The sequence below is a fragment of the Dendropsophus ebraccatus genome, chromosome 4 (assembly GCF_027789765.1).
Source record: "Dendropsophus ebraccatus isolate aDenEbr1 chromosome 4, aDenEbr1.pat, whole genome shotgun sequence".
NCBI classification, from domain to species: Eukaryota; Metazoa; Chordata; class Amphibia; order Anura; family Hylidae; genus Dendropsophus; species Dendropsophus ebraccatus.
This window is the reverse complement of record NC_091457.1, coordinates 154438680-154461640: the sequence shown is the minus strand read 5'-3', so window position 1 is coordinate 154461640 and position 22961 is coordinate 154438680. Positions and strand designations below refer to the sequence as shown.

The window sequence follows — 22961 nt, the reverse complement described above, 5'->3', positions numbered from 1 at the left end:
AAAGAGACTATGGGGGGTAATTTATCAAAAATTGTGCAGAGGAACAGGGAAACAGTCGTCAATAGCAACCAGTCAGATTCTAGGTTTCAATTTTAGAGGCCTTTTTAAAAATGAAAGAAGCAATCTGATTGGTTGCTATAGGCAACTGCCCCCCTGCACAGGCTGTGATACATCTACCCCTATAGTGTTAGGCTGGGTTTACACTGTGTTTTTGCAATTCGGCGCTATATAAATAAAAATTATTATTAAATTATTAATTCGTTTTTTTCATCTGTTTTTTGAAAAAAACGGATGAAAAATGCATTGCAAAAACGGATGCAGTTGTGTGCATCCGTTTTGATCTGTTTTTCTATTGACTTCCATTATAAAAAAAACGGATCCGTTTTTTTTGACGGACACAAAAACGTTGCTGACACTTTTTTTTGTCCGTTAAAAAAAACAGATCCGTTAAACGAATTGCAAAAACGCAGTGTGAACCCAGCCTTATTATTGTACAGTGTTGGGGCAGCGCTGCTGCTGTGTGTAATACGGAGAGGAGACTAGATACTTCACCTCATGGCAGTCACCATTCTATTTCTCGCTGAAGTAACAGAATTCTGGCTCATTGAAACCCCCACACACCTGTAGTATGGCTACTGTAGTGTATATGAAATCCAGGACTACACATGTACATGTGTGCTGGGGTTTGTAGTCCTACAACAGACAAGAAGATTCAGAAAACGAGCGCTGTCAGCGCTCGCTTGGTCCTCGTTCCCTGCTCGCTGCCGCCGCTACTACTGCCGGCACTGAGTAGGTAAGAGCCGGGGGAGCTGCGGGTGATCGCTAGATCATCTAGGCAGCCCACAGAAGATAGCAGCGGTCTCCTGCCGCCACTCCTGTCCCATGGAGCAACGACAGCAGATCGCTACTAATCTAGTAGTTTGTCTTTCAACAGACAATGATCGTTGTCTTCTATTACACGAGACAATTGTCGGCCATAACAGCATATATCGGCCGATAATTGTTTTGTGTAATAGGGCCTTCATGAAAAGGGACAGATTACATATTACAATCCGAAAAAATGTTGGACAACCTCTTTAAGCTGTGTAGAGGTATCCGGTATTTGTATGCTGTTTTACTTATCACACTGCCAAACACTGGTATAACCCCAGTATTAGTGAAGTGCCTGCACTGGTTGGCTGTCTAGTAGTGATTCTCTGAGTATAGTGTGATACTACATGTCCTGTGCTGCTCTTTACCTGGGACAGCTTTCCATAGAATTTTAGTCTCACATACAATATTTTAAACATACAATGGTCGTCCTGGAAGCAGTTATCATATGTTAGCGATGTCCGTGCAGCCCTTTCCTTTAGAGTAAAATAATAAAGTATATACATACCTCTCCACGCTCCCCGGTGTCTTCCTTGCTTCTGTCTGCTGCCCAAAGCTGCCTCGAGAACTGTAGAGCCGGTCATCGAAGTGACAGTCCTTTCAGCCAATCACTGGCCTGGCGCAGTCCAGTCTCAGACAATGATTGGCTGAGCGGCCTGTTACTGAAGAGACCGGCTCAGAAGTTCCACTGGCGGCTGCAGGCAGAAGCAAGGAAGACACCAGGGAGCGGGCAGAAGCCGCGGGGAGCATGGAGAGGTATGTATAAATGTTATTATTCTTTACATAGTCGTCAGCCAGCAATGTACAGTCAGTGGGCGATGATTTAATGCCAGGACCAAAAGATATGATCAGCTGATGATCGCTGTCATCGGCTGATCGTTGTCTTTATTACATGGATCGATAATCGGCCTGATTCAGCAGATTATGGCTCTTTGTAAGAGGGCCCTTATTCACCATTCTCCATTCAGAGCACATGCAGCCTAGTCAGGAGAGATAGCAGTCTGTATAGGTCTACAATCCACAGCCAAAATAGCTACTTATACATAGTAGGAAGCATTCAGCCTATATATATATCTATATCATAAAAATCAAAGTCTGTCTGTCCTTCTGTCTGTCTGTCTGTCCTCTATAGACTTCCAAACGCCTGAACAGTTTGACCCCAAATTTGGCACACAGATACATTGGGTGCCCGGGAAGGTTATTGCGAAGGTCCCGTCCCCGCCAGATGTACAGGAGGGGAGGGGGAGGGGAAAGAGAGGCGCCCCATAGAGATGAATGGGAAAATCTCCTTACTGCAAACACAGGTGATATAATTAGCTGCAGCAGACACGGCAGTTGGAGCCTTAGCAACCAATAGGATTACTGCTTTCATTTTCACAGGGAGCAATGGTTGCTAGGGAAGCTGCCTCACAACATCCACAGTAATAACTGGTAGACCCCCTACTCCATCTATACAGTACATGTATATACAGGACCCCCTACTCCATCTATACATGTGTACAGGACCCCCTACTCCATCTATACAGTACATATATATACAGGACCCCCTACTCCATCTATACAGTACATGTATATACAGGACCCCCTACTCCATCTATACAGTACATGTATATACAGGACCCCCTACTCCATCCATACAGTACATGTATATACAGGACCCCCTACTCCATCTATACAGTACATGTATATACAGGACCCCCTACTCCATCTATACAGTACATGTATATACAGGACCCCCTACTCCATCTATACAGTACATGTATATACAGGGCCCCCTACTCCATCTATACAGTACATGTATATACAGGACCCCCTACTCCATCTATACAGTACATGTATATACAGGACCCCCTACTCCATCTATACAGTACATGTATATACAGGACCCCCTACTCCATCTATACAGTACATGTATATACAGGACCCCCTACTCCATCTATACAGTACATGTATATACAGGACCCCCTACTCCATCTATACAGTACATGTATATACAGGGCCCCCTACTCCATCTATACAGGACATGTATATACAGGACCCCTTACTCCATCTATACAGTACATGTATATACAGGGCCCCCTACTCCATCTATACAGTACATGTATATACAGGGCCCCCTACTCCATCTATACAGTACATGTATATACAGGACCCCCTACTCCATCTATACAGTACATGTATATACAGGACCCCCTACTCCATTTATACAGGATATGTATATACAGGGCCCCCTACTCCATCTATACAGTACATGTATATACAGGACCCCCTACTCCATCCATACAGTACATGTATATACAGGACCCCCTACTCCATCTATACAGTACATGTATATACAGGGCCCCCTACTCCATCTATACAGGACATGTATACAGGACCCCCTACTCCATTTATACAGTACATGTATATACAGGACCCCCTACTCCATCTATACAGTACATGTATATACAGGACCCCCTACTCCATCTATACAGTACATATATACACAGGACCCCCTACTCCATCTATACAGTACATGTATATACAGGACCCCCTACTCCATCTATACAGTACAGGTATACAGAACCCCCTACTCCATCTATACAGTACATGTATATACAGGGCCCCCTACTCCATCTATACAGTACATGTATATACAGGGCCCCCTACTCCATCTATACAGTACATGTATATACAGAACCCCCTACTCCATCCATACAGTACATGTATATACAGGGCACAACAGGTATACCAAACTGAGACTGGGTAACACTGCTACACCAGACCTGACCAATACCGCCATACTGTGCTGGATAACACTGTCATACCAGACCTGACCAATACCGCCATACTGTGACTGGATAACACTGTCATACCAGACCAATACTGCCATACAGTGACTGGATAACAACTCCATACCAGACCTGACCAATACCACCATACTGTGACTGGATAACACCTCCATACCAGACCTGACCAATACCGACATACTGTGACTGGGTAACACCGCCACTCCAGACCTGACCAATACCGCCACACTGTGACTGGATAACACTGTCATACCAGACCTGACCAATACCGCCATACTGTGACTGGAAAACAGTGCCACACCAGACCTGACCAATACCCCCATACTGTGACTGGATAACACTGCCACACCAGACCTGACCAATACCGCCATACTGTGACTGGATAACACTGTCATACCAGACCTGACCAATACCGCCATACTGTGACTGGATAACACTGTCATATAAGACCTGACCAATACCGCCATACTGTAAATGGATAACACCGCCACACCAGACCTGACCAATACCGCCATACTGTGACTGGATAACACCGCTATACCAGACCTGACCAATACCACCATACCGTGACTGGATAACACCGCCACACCAGACCTGACCAATACCGCCATACTGTGACTGGATAACACCCCCATACCAGACATGACCAATACCGACACACTGTGACTGAATAACACTGCCATACGGGTAAATACAACCCTGCAGATATACAGGACACTACAGGTATACAGAACCCCAAAACTATACACTACAAGTGCACGGGACCTCCACAAAACTATATACTACAGGTATACAGGACCCCAAACTTTACACTACAGGTATACAGGACCCCAAAACTATATACTACAGGTATACAGGACCTCCACCAACTATATACTTCAGGTATACAGGACCTCCACCAACTATATACTACAGGTATACAGGACCCCAAACTATACACTACAGGTATACAGGACCCCAAAACTATACACTACAGGTATACAGGTACTCCACCAACTATATACTACAGGTATATAGGACCCCAAACTATACACTACAGGTATACAGGACCTCAAAACCATATACTACAGGTATACAGGACCTACACCAACTCTATAATACAGGTATACAGCACCTTCACCAACTCTATACTACAAGTATACAGGACCCCAAATATACTACAGGTATACAGGAACTCCACCAGCTATATACTACAGGTATATAGGACCCCAAACTATACACTACAGGTATACAGAACCTCCACCAACTCTATACTATAGTTATACAGGACCCTCAAACTATTTACTACAGGTATACAGGACCCCCGAACTATATACTACAGGTATACAAGACCTCCACCAATTATACACTACAGGTATCCAGGACCCTCAAACTATAAACTACAGGTATACAAGACCTCCACCAACTATACATTACAGGTATACAGCACCAACTATATACTACAGGTATACAGGACCCCCGAATATCTATACAGTACAGGTATACAGGACCTTCACCAACTGTACACTGCAGGTATACAGGACCTCCCTCAACTATACACTATAGGCATACAGCCCCCCCAACTATGCACTATATGCGAGACCCCTAAAAACTATACATTGTGGGTATAAAGAACCCCTCCAATTATGCACTACAGGTATACACTATTTCCACTGATTAACTCAGATAAAACAAAACCTTTAGCTTGGCCTCCTGGGCACCTTAGAACAAATCTAATTAACACACTGACAATTTATACCCGGGCAGCGCCGGGTACATTTTCTAGTATGTATATATATATGTATAAGATATAGCACATCTGCTTGACCTGTCAACTTATATAACCTAAAGAGACACTAATCTACAATATAATGGCACAAGTAGCAGGAGGTGAACTTGTACACAATCATTTGTAAGTAGTGATGAGTGAACTTCAGAAAAGTGACTGGGTTCAGCCACGTGGCCAAAACTGAACACTTAGCATTCAGCTCCCGGCATCTGAAGAAGTTGGACGCCGCCCTAGGGTGTCCTGTAAAACATGGATACAGACATAGGCAATAGGCTGTATCTAGGTTTTCCTGGCAACACTAGGGCGGCATCTAGCTTCTCCAGATGCCGAGAGCTAAATGCTGAACGTTCAGGTTTGGTCACATGGTCAACTCTGGACACTTTTTTGAAGTTTACAATGGTTGCAAGTGACCAGAACAGCTATGCAGGATGCATTAAAGGGGTAATCCAGTGCAAGAAAAACATGGCCATCTTCGTCCAGAGACAGCGCAACTCTTGTCTCAAGTTTGGGTGCAGGTTTTGTAACTCAGTTCCATTGAAGTGAATGGAGCTTAATTGAAAACCACACCTGACCTGGAGAGAAGAGTGGTGCTTTCTCTGAAAGAAGGTGGCCATGTTTGTGTAGCACTGCATGTACTCAGTACAAACAATTTTAAAGAGCTTTTAGATCCTAGTACAGTCAAGGCAGAGGGAGAGGCTCCTGCTGCAGCCACATGCAGAATAGTAAGAAGGAAGGAACCCAGCAGATTCCCAGTGTCCCTTTAAGCCGTCTCATTGTGCACTGCATTGCTGTAGGGAAGGCTGGGTCAGCAGTCATTGATTTTATAGCGTTATATAAAGTCAGTTAGGATAAGAGTAGATGAGCCGGCAGTGTACTCGGTGATGTGTTTATTTAAAGGTGTGTGCGGCAGGTCGCTACATGCAGAAACAACGGCCTATCTCCTGAGGCGGGAGGCTGAACATGGAATACATGAAAATAAGGACAGTCTATTACTAACTGTTCACAGCGCCTATAGAGTAACCTCTGTACAGCATATGGCCTTTTATCCCCCAAGGTCAGAGGTCACAGGTTTTTTTTTTGTTTTTTTTTTTTGGTAGAATGTTTTATTGCTGGTATTATTGATGAGAGTCAATCTGCCGCAGTATTATGTGTATGAGGGCACTCCAGGGAGTCACTGTGACGTTGTTATTTATGGGCACAATGGCTGTTGTTATGGGGCCAACATTTATGGGTAAGATGTACACAAATTTTCTCAGGCTTCTATAATACATCTCATTCCTAAAGCAAATTTTTCCAAAGTAGCCATGTATACTGCCTCTTCCACACCAGTATATACTGTGGATGTTTCTGAAGTGGATAGATATATATATATATATATATATATATATATATATATATATATATATATATATATGTGTGATATAAACCGATCATGAGGACAATTGTTTCCAGACACTAATCTCATTGAAGAACACTATAGCCTGCGTATGTATGTAGGTGAGAACAGGAGACATAGCTGTGGGCTACGAGTGTTTGTCCAACAACTAAACTATGTGTATGACCTGCTTCAGGGCTCACGGACGCGGTAGAGCTCATGACCTGTACGACTGGCATACGTCCTCCATACATAGGTGCAAAATTCTGGGGGTACTGTAGATTAGAGGGCCTATTCACCTCTATGGCAACCCTATTATGACTCTATAGAAATAATAAGTAATGTGGCCGTGTGCATGAGCCCTTAAAGGAGTATTCCCATCTGGGGTAGTTATGCCCTATCCTATGTATAACAAATCACAGGAGGCCCTAGTGGTTAGGGTCCTTTAGGAATATAATCGTTAGCCTGAAATCAATCACTATATTACACAGAACGATAGTCGTTACTACGATCATTAATGGTGCTTTTACACGGAACGATTATCGTTCGAATTTTCCCAATAACAATCGCATTTGAGTGATAATCGGCTCGTGTAAACACAGCAGACGATGAAGCGACGAGCGAGAAATCATTTATTTTGATCTTTCAACGTGTTCTCAAATAATCTTTGGTCATTCGCTAAAAATTCGCAGATCACTTTGTGTAAACAGTCACTCCCCGATTCACCCTGTGTGTGGGATAGGCTTAAGCGATCTTAAAAACGATCGCAATAACGATTTTTCTCACGATTTATCTCTTCGTCTAAACGCTGATCGTTATAAAAACCAAATCGTTGCTTCAAACTGGTTAAACGATCGATTGGGCGAATTATCGCTCCGTGTAAAAGGACCATTACACTGAACAATTAGCGATGATTTTAGGGTCAGCGCTAAATCAACGACACACAAACAATTTGGCGATCGTTGCCTGCAATTCTACAGGACAATTATCGTTTAAATTCGAACAATTTAACGATTTTCCGCATGATTATGATCCCTAATGGTCCTTTTATAAGGAGCGATTATCGCTCAAATCTGCTCAATAACAATCGCATTTGATTGATTATCTGCTCGTGTAAATACAGCTAACCATCAAGCGACAGACGAGAAATCATTCGTCGTAATCTTTCAACATGTTATCAAATCATCACTCGCTGATAAAAGTGACCGTAAAAACGATTTATCTCTTCAACTAAACGCTGATCAGGATTAGAACCACATCGTTGCTGCAAATTTGTTAAGCGATCGATTGAGCAATTTATCACTCCATGTAAAAGAACCAATAATTGTACTTTGCAATGACAGACTGAATTTTTTCATAAAGTACACTGTGAAACCCTGCTAGCCCTGGGGTAAAACTGACTTGTTATATATGTTCCTCAAGTCGTTACGATTACAACGATATGTAACATGTATAACTTTTCTTGTATCTGATGGCCTGTAAAAAATTCAAACCATTGTTAACAAATATATGTTCCTTAAAATCGCTCCATTCCCAGGCTTATAGCGCTTTTATCCTTTGGTCTATGGGGCTGTGTGATTGTCATTTTTTGCGCCATGATGTGTTCTTTCTATCGGTACCTTGATTGCGCATATACGACTTTTTGATCGCTTTTTATTACAATTTTTCTGGATTTGATGCGACCAAAAATGCACAATTTTGCACTTTTAGATTTTTTTGCGCTTGCGCCGTTTACCGTGTGAGATCAGGAATGTGATTAATTAGGAGTTCGGGCAATTACACGCGCAGCGATGCAAAACATGTTTATTTATTTATTTTTATTTATAACATGGGAAAAGGGGGATGATTCAAACTTTTATTAGGGGAGGGGGCTTTTTATTAACAACAACACTTTTTTCTTTTTTTTACACTTATACTAAAAGCCCCTCTGGGGTAAGGGTTATTCCCCCCTGGGGTTAGGGTTATTTCCCCCTGGGGTTAGGGTTTTTCCCTCCGGGGGACTTCTAGTATATGCACACTGATCTCTCATTGAGATCTATGCTGTATAGTTATACAGCATAGATCAATGAAATAGGCACTCGATTGCTTGCGGCTGGTGCAGACCCCGGCCCGAGCCGGACGTGTGGATCGCTCCTCCGGGACAACGACCTTATTTTTGTGTCCGTTAAAAAAAAAGCGGATGCGTTTTGATCCATTTTTTTATAATGGAAGTCAATGGAAAAACGGATCAAAACGGATGCACACAATTTATTTATTTTTTTTAAACGGTTGAAGAAAAAAGATAAGAATGAAAAAAAAACGGATTGCAAAAACGACTCACGCAATCTCTTAGTTATGCCCTATCCTGTGCATACTCTGCATAAGGCATAACTATTCCAGATGCTAATACCCCTTTAACCCCTTAACGACCGCGGGCGTATATTTACGCCCTGCGGCCGGTAAGGACGTTCAGAGCAGGGCCGCGCGGCGGCCGCGCTCTGGACCGCGGCGGTCCCGGGTGCCGATTGTAGCCTGGGACTGCAGGTATTAGCGGGCACGGTCCGATCGCCGTGCCCGCTAATACAGTAATCGGATGCAGCTGTCAAAATACCGTTTGCAGCGTCATCCCTGGTGTCTAGTGGGGAGATCGCTCCTCCGGGACGTTGTCCCGGAGGAGCGATCTCCGTTTCTGAAGCCGGACGGGGACCGCTCCAAGATGGCGCCGTCCCCGACTCGCCACTCGTTTACTTCCGGCTGCAGCAGCCGAAAGCAAACGAGTGCTGATCTCATGGATCTCTGCAGCATATCTATGCTGCAGAGATCTCTATGAGAGATCAAAGCACTTATACTAGAAGTCCCCCAGGGGGGTAATAACCCTAACCCCAGGGGGAATAACCCTAACCCCAGGGGGGCTTCTAGTATAAGTGTAAAAGTTAAAAAAAAAGTGTTGCTATTAATAAAAAGCCCCCTCCCCTAATAAAAGTCTGAATCACCCCCCTTTTCCCAGGTTATTAATAAAAGTAAATCAATAAATAAATAAACAAACAAACATGTTTGGTATCGCCGCGTGCATAATCGCCCGAACTATTAATTAATCACATTCCTGATCTCGCACGGTAAACTGCGTAAGCGCAAAAAAATCCCAAAGTGCAAAATTGCGCATTTTTGGTCGCATCAAATCCAGAAAAATGTTAATAAAAAGCGATCAAAAAGTCATATATGCGCAATCAAGGTACCGATAGAAAGAACATGTCATGGCGCAAAAAATTACCCCTGACTCAGCCCCATAGAACGAAGGATAAAAGCGCTATAAGCCTGGGAATGGAGCGATTTTAAGGAACGTATATTTGTAAACAATGGTTTTAATTTTTTACAGGCCATCAGATACAAGAAAAGTTATACATGTTACATATCGTTTTAATCGTAACGACTTATGGAATATATATAACAAGTCAGTTTTACCCCAGGGCCAACGGCGTAAAAACACATATCCACTAAAAACACAAAATGTGGTTTTTTTTTTCAATTTCACTACACATTGAATTTTTTCCTGCTTTTGCAGTGTACTTCATGCAAAAATTCTGCCTGTCATTGCAAAGTACAATTAGTGGCACAAAAAATAAGGGCTCATGTGGGTTTCTAGGTGAAATAATGCAACTGCTATGGCCTTTTATGCACAAGGAGGAAAAAACGAAAACGCAAAAATCAAAATTGCCCCGGTCCTTAAGGGGTTAAGGAATTCTACTAGATCTGGTTGTCTCTCTGACTGAGTAGAATCACATAGTCCAGCCTAACTTTTTTTACATAGAGGACCAAACCCCTTACTGTATATAAAAGACTTATCCAGGGTAGAAACTTTGCTCCTGCAAATCTGCATGAGACAATGCAAAGCATGTTAGTCTGGTCTGTTATGTTAGTCATGTTAGTCTGGTTCCAATTACAAAGTGAGTCAGCTCTGCACAGTACAAAGAAGACGGAATCTGAATATACAGGCCGAGAAGTGAAGCATGTCTGTGCCGTGTCATTCATACATATGGAAGGGACTTTCAGCTGCAGAAATAGATGCAACAATTGGGATGTGTAACCAAAATGTGTGATGTGTGTGAATGCAATCCTACCGCCCCCACCCCCCTCACCACATCCACCACCATGACCGCCCCCACCCCCCTCACCACATCCACCACCATGACCGCCCCCACCCCCCTCACCACCACCATGACCGCCCCCACCCCCCTCACCACATCCACCACCATGACCGCCCCCACCCCCCTCACCACCACCATGACCGCCCCCACCCCCCTCACCACATCCACCACCATGACCGCCCCCACCCCCCTCACCACATCCACCACCATGACCGCCCCCACCCCCCTCACCACATCCACCACCATGACCGCCCCCACCCCCCTCACCACATCCACCACCATGACCGCCCCCACCCCCCTCGATACATCCACCACCATCACCGCCCCCACCCCCCTCATCACATCCACCACCCCGACCACCCTCTTCACCACCACCATGACTGCCCCCACCCCCCTCACCACCACCATGACTGCCCCCACCCCCCTCACCACCACCATGACTGCCCCCACCCCCCTCACCACCACCATGACTGCCCCCACCCCCCTCACCACCACCATGACCGCCCCCCACCCCCCTCACCACATCCACCACCATGACCGCCCCCACCCCCCTCACCACATCCACCACCATGACCGCCCCCACCCCCCTCACCACATCCACCACCATGACCGCCCCCACCCCCCTCACCACATCCACCACCATGACCGCCCCCACCCCCCTCGATACATCCACCACCATCACCGCCCCCACCCCCCTCATCACATCCACCACCCCGACCACCCTCTTCACCACCACCATGACTGCCCCCACCCCCCTCACCACCACCATGACTGCCCCCACCCCCCTCACCACCACCATGACTGCCCCCACCCCCCTCACCACCACCATGACTGCCCCCACCCCCCTCACCACCACCATGACTTTGCTTCTGTGACTGCTCTATTAGAGTAAAAAGGTCTGTTTCAGTCATTGCTAGACATGGGACCTGATGACTACCCCCTGTCCACGCTTCGGCACCACTGCCCATACGTTGTGGTTTTGAGTCATATCTTTTTGACAGCTCGCCAGCATACAGCACCAATAGACGGGCTGCACATTCTGTCTTATTAGTAAAAAAAAAAAAACGACTTCCTGTAAAAAGTGACAAAATAAGAAAACTTCCTATAGAATGTTTTAAAAAAACTTATACCAAGATGAGCTATTGGGGTGTATGGAGGCGGTCTGCTGTCTGTGCTCATGGTAGATGGATGCCCTGCTGCAGCGAGACCAAACATCTTTAGTGTATGTCTGTGACCACTAACAACAGTGACCGTGTTAAAGGGGTTCTCCAGGATATAAAGTAAAATGTAGCTGCCCCACCCCATCCTGCAGTATTACAGTTAAAGGCGAACATTTATCCATTTCAAATTAACTGGTGTCAGAAAGTTATACAGATTTGTAAATTACTTCTTAAAAATCTCTTAGTACTTATCAGCTGCTGTTTGACCTGCAGGAAGTGGTGTATTCTTTCCAGTCTGACACAGTGCTCTCTGATGCCACCTCTGTCCATGTCAGGAACTGTCCAGAGCAGGATAGGGTTTTCTATAGGGATTGGCTACTGATCTGGACAGTTCCTGACATGGACAGAGGTGGCAGCAGAGTGCAAAGAAAACACCACTTCCTGCAGGTCATACAACAGCTGATAAATACAGAGAGATTTTTAAAAAGTAATTTGCAAATCTGTATAACTTTCTGACACCAGTCCAATTTGCCAGTTTTATCCAGGCCACTTTCTTCCAGAATCAGCGCCTCTCCTGTCTTTAGTTTGGTTGCGATTATGAAGCTCAATTCCATGGAAGTAAATGGAGCTGAAGTGTAATACTACACACAACCTGAGAACAGGAGTGGCGCTGTTTTTGCAAGAAAGTTTATAATCCTGGATAACCCCTTTAACCCATTTCTTATGCCCCTATTCCACTGGTCGTTTAAAGGAGCAATATCGTTCGTATTCGGCCGCTACGAGCGATATTCGTCCCGTGGAATAGAGTGCAACGATCAGCCGACATCGTTCATGTCGGCTGATCGTTGCAGTCGCTTGTTTTTCAACATGTTGAAAAACAAGCGACTGATATAGCAGCGATCTGCTGCCGTCGCTCCGTTGAATAGGAGCGTCGGCAGCAGATGCTGCTATATCCTATGGGCTGCCCGGACGATCAGCGATCCTCCGAGCAGCCCCTCCCGCACTCACCCGCTCGCTGCAGCTGCGTTGAATAGCGGCGGCAGCGAGCGGGGAACGAGGAGCAAACGAGCGCTAATAGCGCTCGTTTGCTCCTCCAAACGACTCATGGAATAGGGGCATTAGGGCCCTATTCCACCGGACGATTATCGTTTGCATAATCGTTAACGATTAACAATCTCAAACGACCGCTATTGCGAAAGACCTGAAAACATTCGGTCATTTCTATGGAACGATAATCATTACTTATGATAGTAATTGCGATCGTTTTTCTTCGCTATTTATTCGCTATTGCGTTCGTATCTATTGCGAACGACCGAACGATGTCTTATTCAATGCGAACGATTTGCGAACGAGCAACGATAAAAATAGGTCCAGGTCTTATAAAGTGATCAACGATTTCTCGTTCGGTTGTTAATCGTTAACTGCATTTCAACTGAACGATTATCGTTTATATTCGAACGATTTAACGATAATCTGAACGATAATCGTCCGGTGGAATAGGGCCCTTAGTGTACGTCCCCGTAGTATACCGGCACCAGCCATGTAACTGATAATACACATTTATCAGTGTGACGTCTGGTCATTGGTTTATTCCAGACATGGTTTATTGTCTGGAAGGTTGAATACAGAGAGCAAAGTAACAGAAGCGTCATCCTCATGACCGGCCTCACCACTCCCTGCAGATATTGATCCAACAACCCGGCATAAATATGTCCCCGGGGACGCGGCACAAAGCGCACAGCCAATAAAAAATGCTGCATAGTACATAGTATATAGTATACATGGCAAACACAGGATCTAAGAACAATGATGAACCATGTCTGGAAAGTCTCAATATAGTCTATGGATAGTTTCTATACCAGAACCAGATGTTACTTTGTACTCTTGCTGCAAATATAGCCTAGGCCTTGTTCACACTAGCGTCATGGCTTCTATTCATATCAATGGGATTCAAGCTGTGGTGAAGGATCTGTTTTTGCAGCCAATCACCCCATTGTCCTAGCCACCCACACTGGTGTCAGGCTCTTCCTTGGCCCATGATGAAGTTGGCATCTTAGCTGAGAAACCCGCCATTCTATGGCCAATTACCCTGACATAGAGATAGGGAACCTGGGGCCCTCCAGCTGTTGCAAAACTACAATTCCCATCATGCCTTTGGCTGTCAAGGCATGATGGGAATTGTAGTTTTGCAACAGCTGGAGGGTCCAGGTTCACCATCCCTGACAGGACATAGCAAGTACCAGTAACCACCAGTGCCAGCACTACAAGTGACACACACAATGGGGGAGATTTATCAAACATGGTGTAAAGTGAAACCATGTTATCCAGGAAGTGACCTCCCCATGTTATCCAGGAAGTGACATCACCATGTTATCCAGGAAGTGACCTCCCCATGTTATCCAGGAAGTGACATCACCATGTTATCCAGGAAGTGAAGCCTTGATGCAGTAGTAAGTGCAGGGAAAAAAGCACTTTATTACGGGAAATGCTTATAAGTGTATATTGGTGATTTGTATAACTTTGGGGGGGCAATACAATACTTTAATAAAAATTTTCGCTGGACTTCTCCTTCAAGATGCCCATACAAATTCAAGAGCTGACTGCTCTCTTACCCGATTCCCACAGAAAGAAGGAATTTAAAAGGATTGTTCATTTTTAGAAAAAAACATGGCCACTTTCCTCCAGAAAGAGCATCTTTCCCATCCTCAGTTTGGGTGTGGGGGTTTTGCAGCTCAATTATACTGAAATATATAGAGCTGAATCGTAATACCACACACAGCCTGAGGCACAGGTATGGCGCTGTGCTTTTTCTAATCCTGGATAACGCCTTTAAGGCATATCTCCCTGAGAACAAAAGGGTCAGGCAACTGAAGTCCAGACCCTTTTCTCATCTAACATCATCTGTCGGGGAGAGTCAGGAGGCCTCCATTCACATTAGACAGCCGGCAACTCCTGTCATTCACTCTAAATAATCCTTGTCATCTGATTGAAGTAAATGGCATGATACTTATTTCTGTAGAAGAAAATCTGAGCGTAAATTTTCCATTGAGTGTGAATGTGGTTTAGTAAAACTGTGTTCACACGCATGGGATGAGGATATCTGCGCCCAAATATATTGGGGGTGATTTATCAAACATGGCGTAAAGTGAAACTGGCTCAGTTGCCCCTAGCAACCAATCAGATTCCACCTTTCATTTCTCACAGACTCTTTAGAAAATGAAAGTTGGAATCTGATTGGTGGCAGGGTGATGTCACTTCATGGATAACATGGTGATGTCACTTCATGGATAACATGGTGATGTCACTTCATGGATAACATGGTGATGTCACGACCCGACTCCCAGAGCTGTGTGGGCTGTGGCTGCTGGAGAGGATGATGGCAGGGGGATGCTCAGTGTCCCTCCAGTGCCCTGTGTCCCTCAGTGTCCCTCTGCCATCATCCTCTCCAGCAGCCACAGCCCGCACAGCTCTGGGAGTCGGGTCGTGACATCACCATGTTATCCAGGAAGTGACATCACCATGTTATCCAGAAAATGACATCACCATGTTATCCAGGAAGTGAAGCCTTGATGCAGTGGTAAGTGCAGGGAAAAAGCACTTTATAAGCATTTCCCGTAATAAGTGTATATTTGTGATTTGTATAACTTTTGGGGGGCAATACAATACTTTAATAACATTTTTCGCTGGACTTCTCCTTTAAGGTTAGGGCTACACAGCAGTTCTTGGTTGCACAACCAGGAACTGCAGATGAGCGCAACTTGAACATGCTCAGGTCCGTCCGAACCCAAGTGCACAGCATTTCATTACCGGTGGCTGAAGAAGTTGGATGCAGCCCTAAAGAGTCCTAGAAAACATGGGTAGAGCCATAGGCTGTATCCATATTTTTCAGGACCTAGGGCAGCATCCAACTTCTTCAGCCTACTTCTACTTCAGCCTTCCTCTACTAGGAACCACAACTCCATCGCTCATGGAGTCACCTCAGACCAGGGTGGATTTTTTGCTTCACTTGAGCGATGGATTCATGAGACACAATGACTCCTGGTAACAACAGGGAATCGCCATGTAGCCCCAGCTAAAAGAAGTTATCGAGCGCTCTTGTCTCCAGTTTGGGTGCAGGTTTTGTAAAATTGTGTTTACACAAAGATTTATCTGACAGATTTCTGCAGCCAAAGCCAGGAATGGATTTGAAAAGAGGAGAAATCTCAGTCTTTCCTTTTTGACTTGTTCTCTGTGTAAAGTCTGTTCCTGGCTTTGGCTCCAAAAATCTGTCAGATAAATCTCTGTGTAAACGCACCCTAAGGGTATGTGCACACTGAGGAGTCCGGGCGGATCACCCGCTGCTTGCCCCCCACGTGCTTCTCCACCCATGCCTTAGACTCCATTCTATGGCACGGGGGAAGATGCGCACGGGGCAAGCAGCAGAAACAGTGGCAAGTGATCCGGCCAGATTCCTCAGTGTGTACATAACCTGAGGGTATGTGCACACTACGGAATCCTAACGGAATACCCGCCATAGATTCCGCAGCTCGCATGTGCTCGTGGACGCTGGCGGAAGCGCGCATCTCCCCTGCTCCCATAGACTTCATTCTATGGTTTGACAGATTTCGCCGTCCGCACAAAGAAAAAGCGGGTTCATTCTTCAGGCGGACCGCAGACTCTGTCAAACCATAGAATGAAGCGGACGCGCACGGCTGCCGGCTGCGGAATCTGTGGCGGGTGTCAGGATTCCATAGTGTGCACATATCTTAATGCTGCGTTTACACGGAACGATTATCGTTCAAATTTTCGCATGGCACGATGGCATTTGAGCAATAATTGTTCCGTCCAAACACAGCAAACGATCAAGCGATGAGCGAAAAATCGTTCATTTTGATCTTCTAACACGTTCTCAAATTTTCGTTCATCGTTCGCTAAAAATTCGCAGATCGTTTCGTGTAAACAGTCTTTCAAAGATTCACCCTATGTGAAAGATGGGCTTAAGAGATCTTATAAACGATCGCGTTAATGATTTTTCTTACGAATTTTCTTACGATGTTTCTAACGATTTATGCGTCTAAACGCTGATCGTTATAAAAACCAAATCATTGCTTCAAAATCGTTAAACGATCGATTGGGCGAACTATTGCTCCGTGTAAACGTAGCATAAGGGTGCGTTTACACAGAGAGATTTATCTGACAGATTTTGGAAGCCAAAGCCAGGAATGGATTTGAAAAGAGGATAGATTCCAGTCTTTCCTTTATGACCTGATCCCTGTTCATAGTCTGTTCCTGGCTTTGGCTTCAAAGATCTGTCAGATAAATCTCTCTGTGTAAACGCACCAGAACTCTGTTCCATTGAAGTGAATGGAGCTTAATTGCAAACCACACCTGAACTGGAGACAAGAGTGGGGCTGTCTCTGAAAGAAAGTGGCCATGTTTCTGTAGTGCTGGATAACCCCTTTAATCCTCATGCGGATCTGCAGAAATCTATGCTGGATATGTGAACACAGCCTGAAGGTATACCAAGCCCCCCCACCCCATATACCTTCAATAAGTGTTCAGCCATCGGTTATCTCTCCCACCTGCCGCCCATCCTCCTCATCCATCCATCCTCCTGGAATATTTGCCACTGTCAAGCAATCCTGTGTTCATTTCGGGGAGGGGTAATTCGCAGTGAGAGAGCTTTTTCTGCGGCTTATCTCTCCCTAAACAAAGTGGTCGGGAACTTCCATCAAGACTGACCCCTATCCCCATCGACATAATCTGTCTATGGTTGTTCAGGAGAGCCCCATACACCTTAGAATTAGGCTTCGTTCCCACTGAGCAAAACATGTTCATTCTTCAGCACGGACAGAGCAGGAGCGCGCGCCTCCCATAGACTCCCATTATGAGCGGGAGGCTAACGGCATTCCACAGCGGACAATTCCGCTGCGGAATTCCGCTAGTTTTCCTCAGTGGGAACGAAGCCTAATGCTACGAGTGGCGGGCATGGCCGATTAAAGTCGCATGCTGCATTAAAACTGACAATAGCGAACGGATTGCCGCACGACCAAATTCACTACAATTAGTCGTGATTTCAACATTGCGATCTAAAGTCATACATTGGTGTTCCAATTCCAAGGCATATGATGTGTAGCCGCACTGGTCGGGCAACATTACACCGAGGTCTACGAGGAGAGTGGCCGCATAGTCCAGGTCTATTCACATAGCAGTATGAGTGCGGTGCAGACGTACGAGCCGTCCGTGACATTTACATGATCCGTACTAAAGACACGAAAAGCCTAGCGTCCAACATAAAACTCAAAGCCTAGCTTCCCCCCCAAATCTTGGACTCTACGATGCTCTTACCTCTTCGGCGCCGGCCGCCACGGCCATCCCCATAGCCTTGAGGCCCTGCTGCAGCTCCAAGATGTCCACCTTCCCATCCTTATTGACATCCAGTTTATTGAAGAGCTCGGCGTACTTCACCCTGGTGTCGGATCCCTCGCAGGCAGCCCTGCTCAGCACCAGCTTCTTGATGTGTTCGTACATGGCGGAGGCTGCAGACGTGACCGACTTGGAAAAAGAGAGAGAAGAAAAAATGTTAAGGGAAGAGCGATAGACCGGGATGTGGATACTGGAGGCCAAAATAAAAAAAATGTAGAAAAGCAAGTACTAGAGCTATGACAGGACACCGCCCAGGCTGAGGGAGGATGTAGCCGCCCCGGGGGAGGGCCAGGGAATTCCTTACACTGAGGGGAGGGGGGAATACACCACTCTTTGCTTGCCTCCTCCCTTAGCTCACTCTTCCTCCTCCACCCCTTGGCCTGTACTGTCTCTTAGCTTACTCATTAACCCCTCTATGCCTGGAGCCTATTGTTCAGTTCAGTTCGGCATAAAGGATGACGCACAAGTCATAGAAACATAGAAGATTGTCGGCATATAAAGCCCCCCTGCTCCATCTAGTCTGCCCTGTTAGTTTTTCCCTTCTTATTAACTTAGGATAGATATATGTATACACCAGGCAAGTTTACATTCAGTTATTGTAGATTTACCTACCACATCTGCTGGACGTTTGTTCCAAGCATCTACTACTCTATCAGTATAGTAATATTTTCTCACGTTGCTTCTGATCTTTCCCCCAGTAACCTCTCACTGTTTCCTCTTGTTCTTGTGTTCAGTTTTATTAAAAACCCTTCCCTCCTGAACCTTATTTAGTCCTGTAACATATATAAAGGTTTCCATCATGTCCCCCTTTCCCTTCTTCCTCCTGTAACATATATAAAGGTTTCCATCATGTCCTCCCTTTCCCTTCTTCCTCCTGTAACATATATAAAGGTTTCCATCATGTCCTCCTTTCCCTTCTTCCTCCTGTAACATATATAAAGGTTTTCATCATGTCCTCCCTTTCCCTTCTTCCCCCTGTAACATATTTAAAGGTTTCCATCATGTCCCCCCCTTTCCCTTCTTCCTCCTGTAACATATATAAAGGTTTCCATCATGTCCCTCTTTCCCTTCTTCCCCCTGTAACATATATAAAGGTTTCCATCATGTCCTCCTTTCCCTTCTTCCCCCTGTAACATATATAAAGGTTTCCATCATGTCCCCCCTTTCCCTTCTTCCTCCTGTAACATATATAAAGGTTTCCATCATGTCCCTCTTTCCCTTCTTCCTCCAGTAACATATATAAAGGTTTCCATCATGTCCCCCTTTCCCTTCTTCCTCCTGTAACATATATAAAGGTTTCCATCATGTCCCTCTTTCCCTTCTTCCTCCTGTAACATAAATAAAGGTTTCCATTATGTCCCCCTTTCCCTTCTTCCCCCTGTAACATATATAAAGGTTTCCATCATGTCCCCCTTTCCCTTCTTCCTCCTGTAACATATATAAAGGTTTCCATCATGTCCTCCCTTTCCCTTCTTCCTCCTGTAACATATATAAAGATTTCCATCATGTCCTCCTTTCCCTTCTTCCTCCTGTAACATATATAAAGGTTTCCATCGTTTCCCCCCTTTCCCTTCTTCCTCCTGTAACATATATAAAGGTTTCCATCGTTTCCCCCCTTTCCCTTCTTCCCCCTGTAACATATATAAAGGTTTCCATTGTTTCCCCCCTTTCCCTTCTTCCTCCTGTAACATATATAAAGGTTTCCATCGTTTCCCCCCTTTCCCTTCTTCCCCCTGTAACATATATAAAGGTTTCCATCATGTCCCCCTTTCCCTTCTTCCCCCTGTAACATATATAAAGGTTTCCATCAAGTCCTCCCTTTCCCTTCTTCCTCCTGTAACATATACAGTGGTGCCTTGGATTACGGGCATAATTCGTTCCGGGACCGTGCTTGTAATCCAAATCCACTCTTAAACCAAAGCAAATTTTCCCATAAGAAATTATTTAAATGCAGACAATTGGTTCCACACCCAAAAATAATGATTTATTATTCTGAATAACATGTGAAACAAATGAAACATTCAGAAACAGCAGAATCTGTGATATTATAAGTTACTGTACAGTAATGTAGAGGATGGGAAACACAAGGGCGGACAGAGACTGCAGGGAGCATGAAGGAATGAGCAGGGCAGATGTGGGCACATACATGCAGGACTCTCTGTCTGGGGAGAGAGGGGTTACAGCTATGGAGAGATTACCTCCACAGTCCTGTCCCCTAATGCAAGCCCCAGCCTGAAGTTGATCTGCTATGATTTGGAAGGTGAGGGAGACTTCCTAGGACAGAGTACAGGGCTGTAGACCCCGCTATACAGACCATGTCCCTCCCCCACTTGCGCTCCCACCCAGTACAGGGAGCTCTTAAACCAAAGCAATGCTCTTAAACCAAGTCACAATTTTGAAAAACTGTGAGCTCTTAAACCAAGTTACTCTTAAACCAAGGTACCACTGTATAAAGGTTTCCATTATGTCCCTCTTTTCCCTTCTTCCCCCTGTAACATATATAAAGGTTTCCATCGTGTCCCCCCTTTCCCTTCTTCCCCCTGTAACACATATAAAGGTTTTCATCGTATTCCCCCTTTCCCTTCTTCCCCCTGTAACATATATAAAGGTTTCCATCATGTCCCCCCTTTCCCTTCTTCCTCCTGTAACATATATAAATGTTTTCATCATGCCCCCCCCTCCCCCACACACACACACACACACCCTTTCCCTTCTTTTCTCCAGACTATACACATTCACATTCTTAAAGGGGTGCTTCAGCGGGAAAAAAAATATTTCATATCAACTGGTGTTAGAAAGTTATACAGATTTGTAATTTACTTCTGTTTAAAAATCTCAAGTCTTTCCATACTTATCAGCTGCTGTATGTCCTGCAGGAAGTGTTGTTTTATTTACATTCAGACACAGTGCTCTCTGCTGACATCTCTGGCCCAGACAGGAACTGTCCAGAGCAGCAGCAACTCCCCATAGAAATCCTCTCCCGCTCTGGACAGTTCCTGACTCGGCCAGAGAAGTCAGCAGAGAGCACTGTGTCTGAATGTAAATAAAACAACACTTCCTGTAGGACATACAGCAGCTCATAAGTATGGGAAGACTGGAGATTTTTAAATAGAAGTAAATTACAAATCTATATAACTTTCTGACACCAGTTGATCTGAAAGAAAAATGTTTTTAACTGGACAACCCCTTTAAGTCTTTACTGATGTGTTTTATGCCTCTCACCCTCCACCATTTTTGCAGCCGTCTTCGGACCTGTTCTATTTTAGGATGTGGATAAGATGTGAACAGTCCCTTAATTCCAGTGTAAACCAGTGCAAAACTACGACTCCTAACATGTCCAGACTGTCTGGCATGTCTAACATGCCTAACATGTCGGCTGTCTGGGCATGTTGGGAGTCGATGTTTTACAGTGGAGTTTGCAATAGAAAGCCAATGACCATCTCCATACACAATGACCGGGATCGCATGACAATGACTATAGTTAATAGAGAAAAAAAAGTTATTAATGTAACATCTACATGAAAAACAACTGGAAATCCCACCCTACTTATGTACCTGTTATTAAAAACAAAACTTTTTCTCATTGCCAAGACCCTCACAGATACATGAAAACTTAAAGGGATTGTTCACCCAAAAAAAAAAATTCAAATCAACTGGTGCCAGAAAGAGATTTGTAATTTATTTCTATTAGAAAATCTCAAGTCTTCCAGTACTTATCAGCTACCGTATGTCCTGCAGGAAGTGGTGTATTCTTTCCAGTCTGACACAGTGTTCTCTGCTGCCACCTCTGTCCATGTCAGGAACTATCCAGAGCAGTAGCAAATCCCCATAGAAAACCTCTCCTGCTCTAGACAGTTCCTGACATGGACAGAGGTGGCAACAGAGAGCACTGTGTCAGACTGAAAAGAATACACCACTCCCTGCAGGACATACAGCAGCTGATAAGTACTGGAAGACTTGAGATTTTTTTTTTTTTATATAGAAGTAGATTAGAAATCTTTGGCACTTTTTGGCATCAGTTGATTTGAAAGAAAAAAAAATGGTGAACAACCCCTTTAACATGAGTGAATTACAGTATTAATGAAGCAAAGCGCTTTGTTAGCTCGGCAGTCGGCTGATCAGCCTGCTGCCTTCTCCAGTTGCCGGGAAAAGTTGGATCCAGTCCTAGGCAACTGGGAGAAGTTTCCCAGGACTGGATCCAGTTTTCCAGGCACCGAAGAAGAGCGGCACTGAGTTATAAGGCAGCAGGCTGATCAGCGGACTGCCGAGCTAACAAACTCACTACTACTGTAAATTCACTCATCTCTACAGAGGAGGAGCAGGGAGATGTGCAGGGTAGCACTTCTCATCTTCCCGCTCGCTGTCAATCATCTCTGTCCAGCAGCCCCATAGATTTATAATGAAGCTGCTGGATGGAGATGGCTGTAAATGGTGCTGCCATGCGCTTTTCTGGCTCCTTCTTTTGGTCGG

The 22961-nt window shown here is 44.9% G+C and overlaps 1 protein-coding gene across 1 annotated transcript in view; it reads right to left on the bottom strand.

Moving 5' to 3' along the window:
- Positions 1-18747, bottom strand: part of SLC25A24 (solute carrier family 25 member 24) — a 36710-nt gene extending 17963 nt beyond the window's left edge. Inside the window, exons 1-2 of the mRNA XM_069967522.1 lie at positions 18721-18747; positions 18414-18620 (exon numbers count right to left, since the gene is read on the bottom strand). Of these exons, the coding sequence (XP_069823623.1) occupies positions 18414-18596 (183 nt within the window). The 5' untranslated portion in view covers positions 18597-18620; positions 18721-18747. The remainder of the gene's footprint in view (positions 1-18413; positions 18621-18720) is intronic.
- Between the last annotated feature and the right edge of the window lie 4214 nt (positions 18748-22961).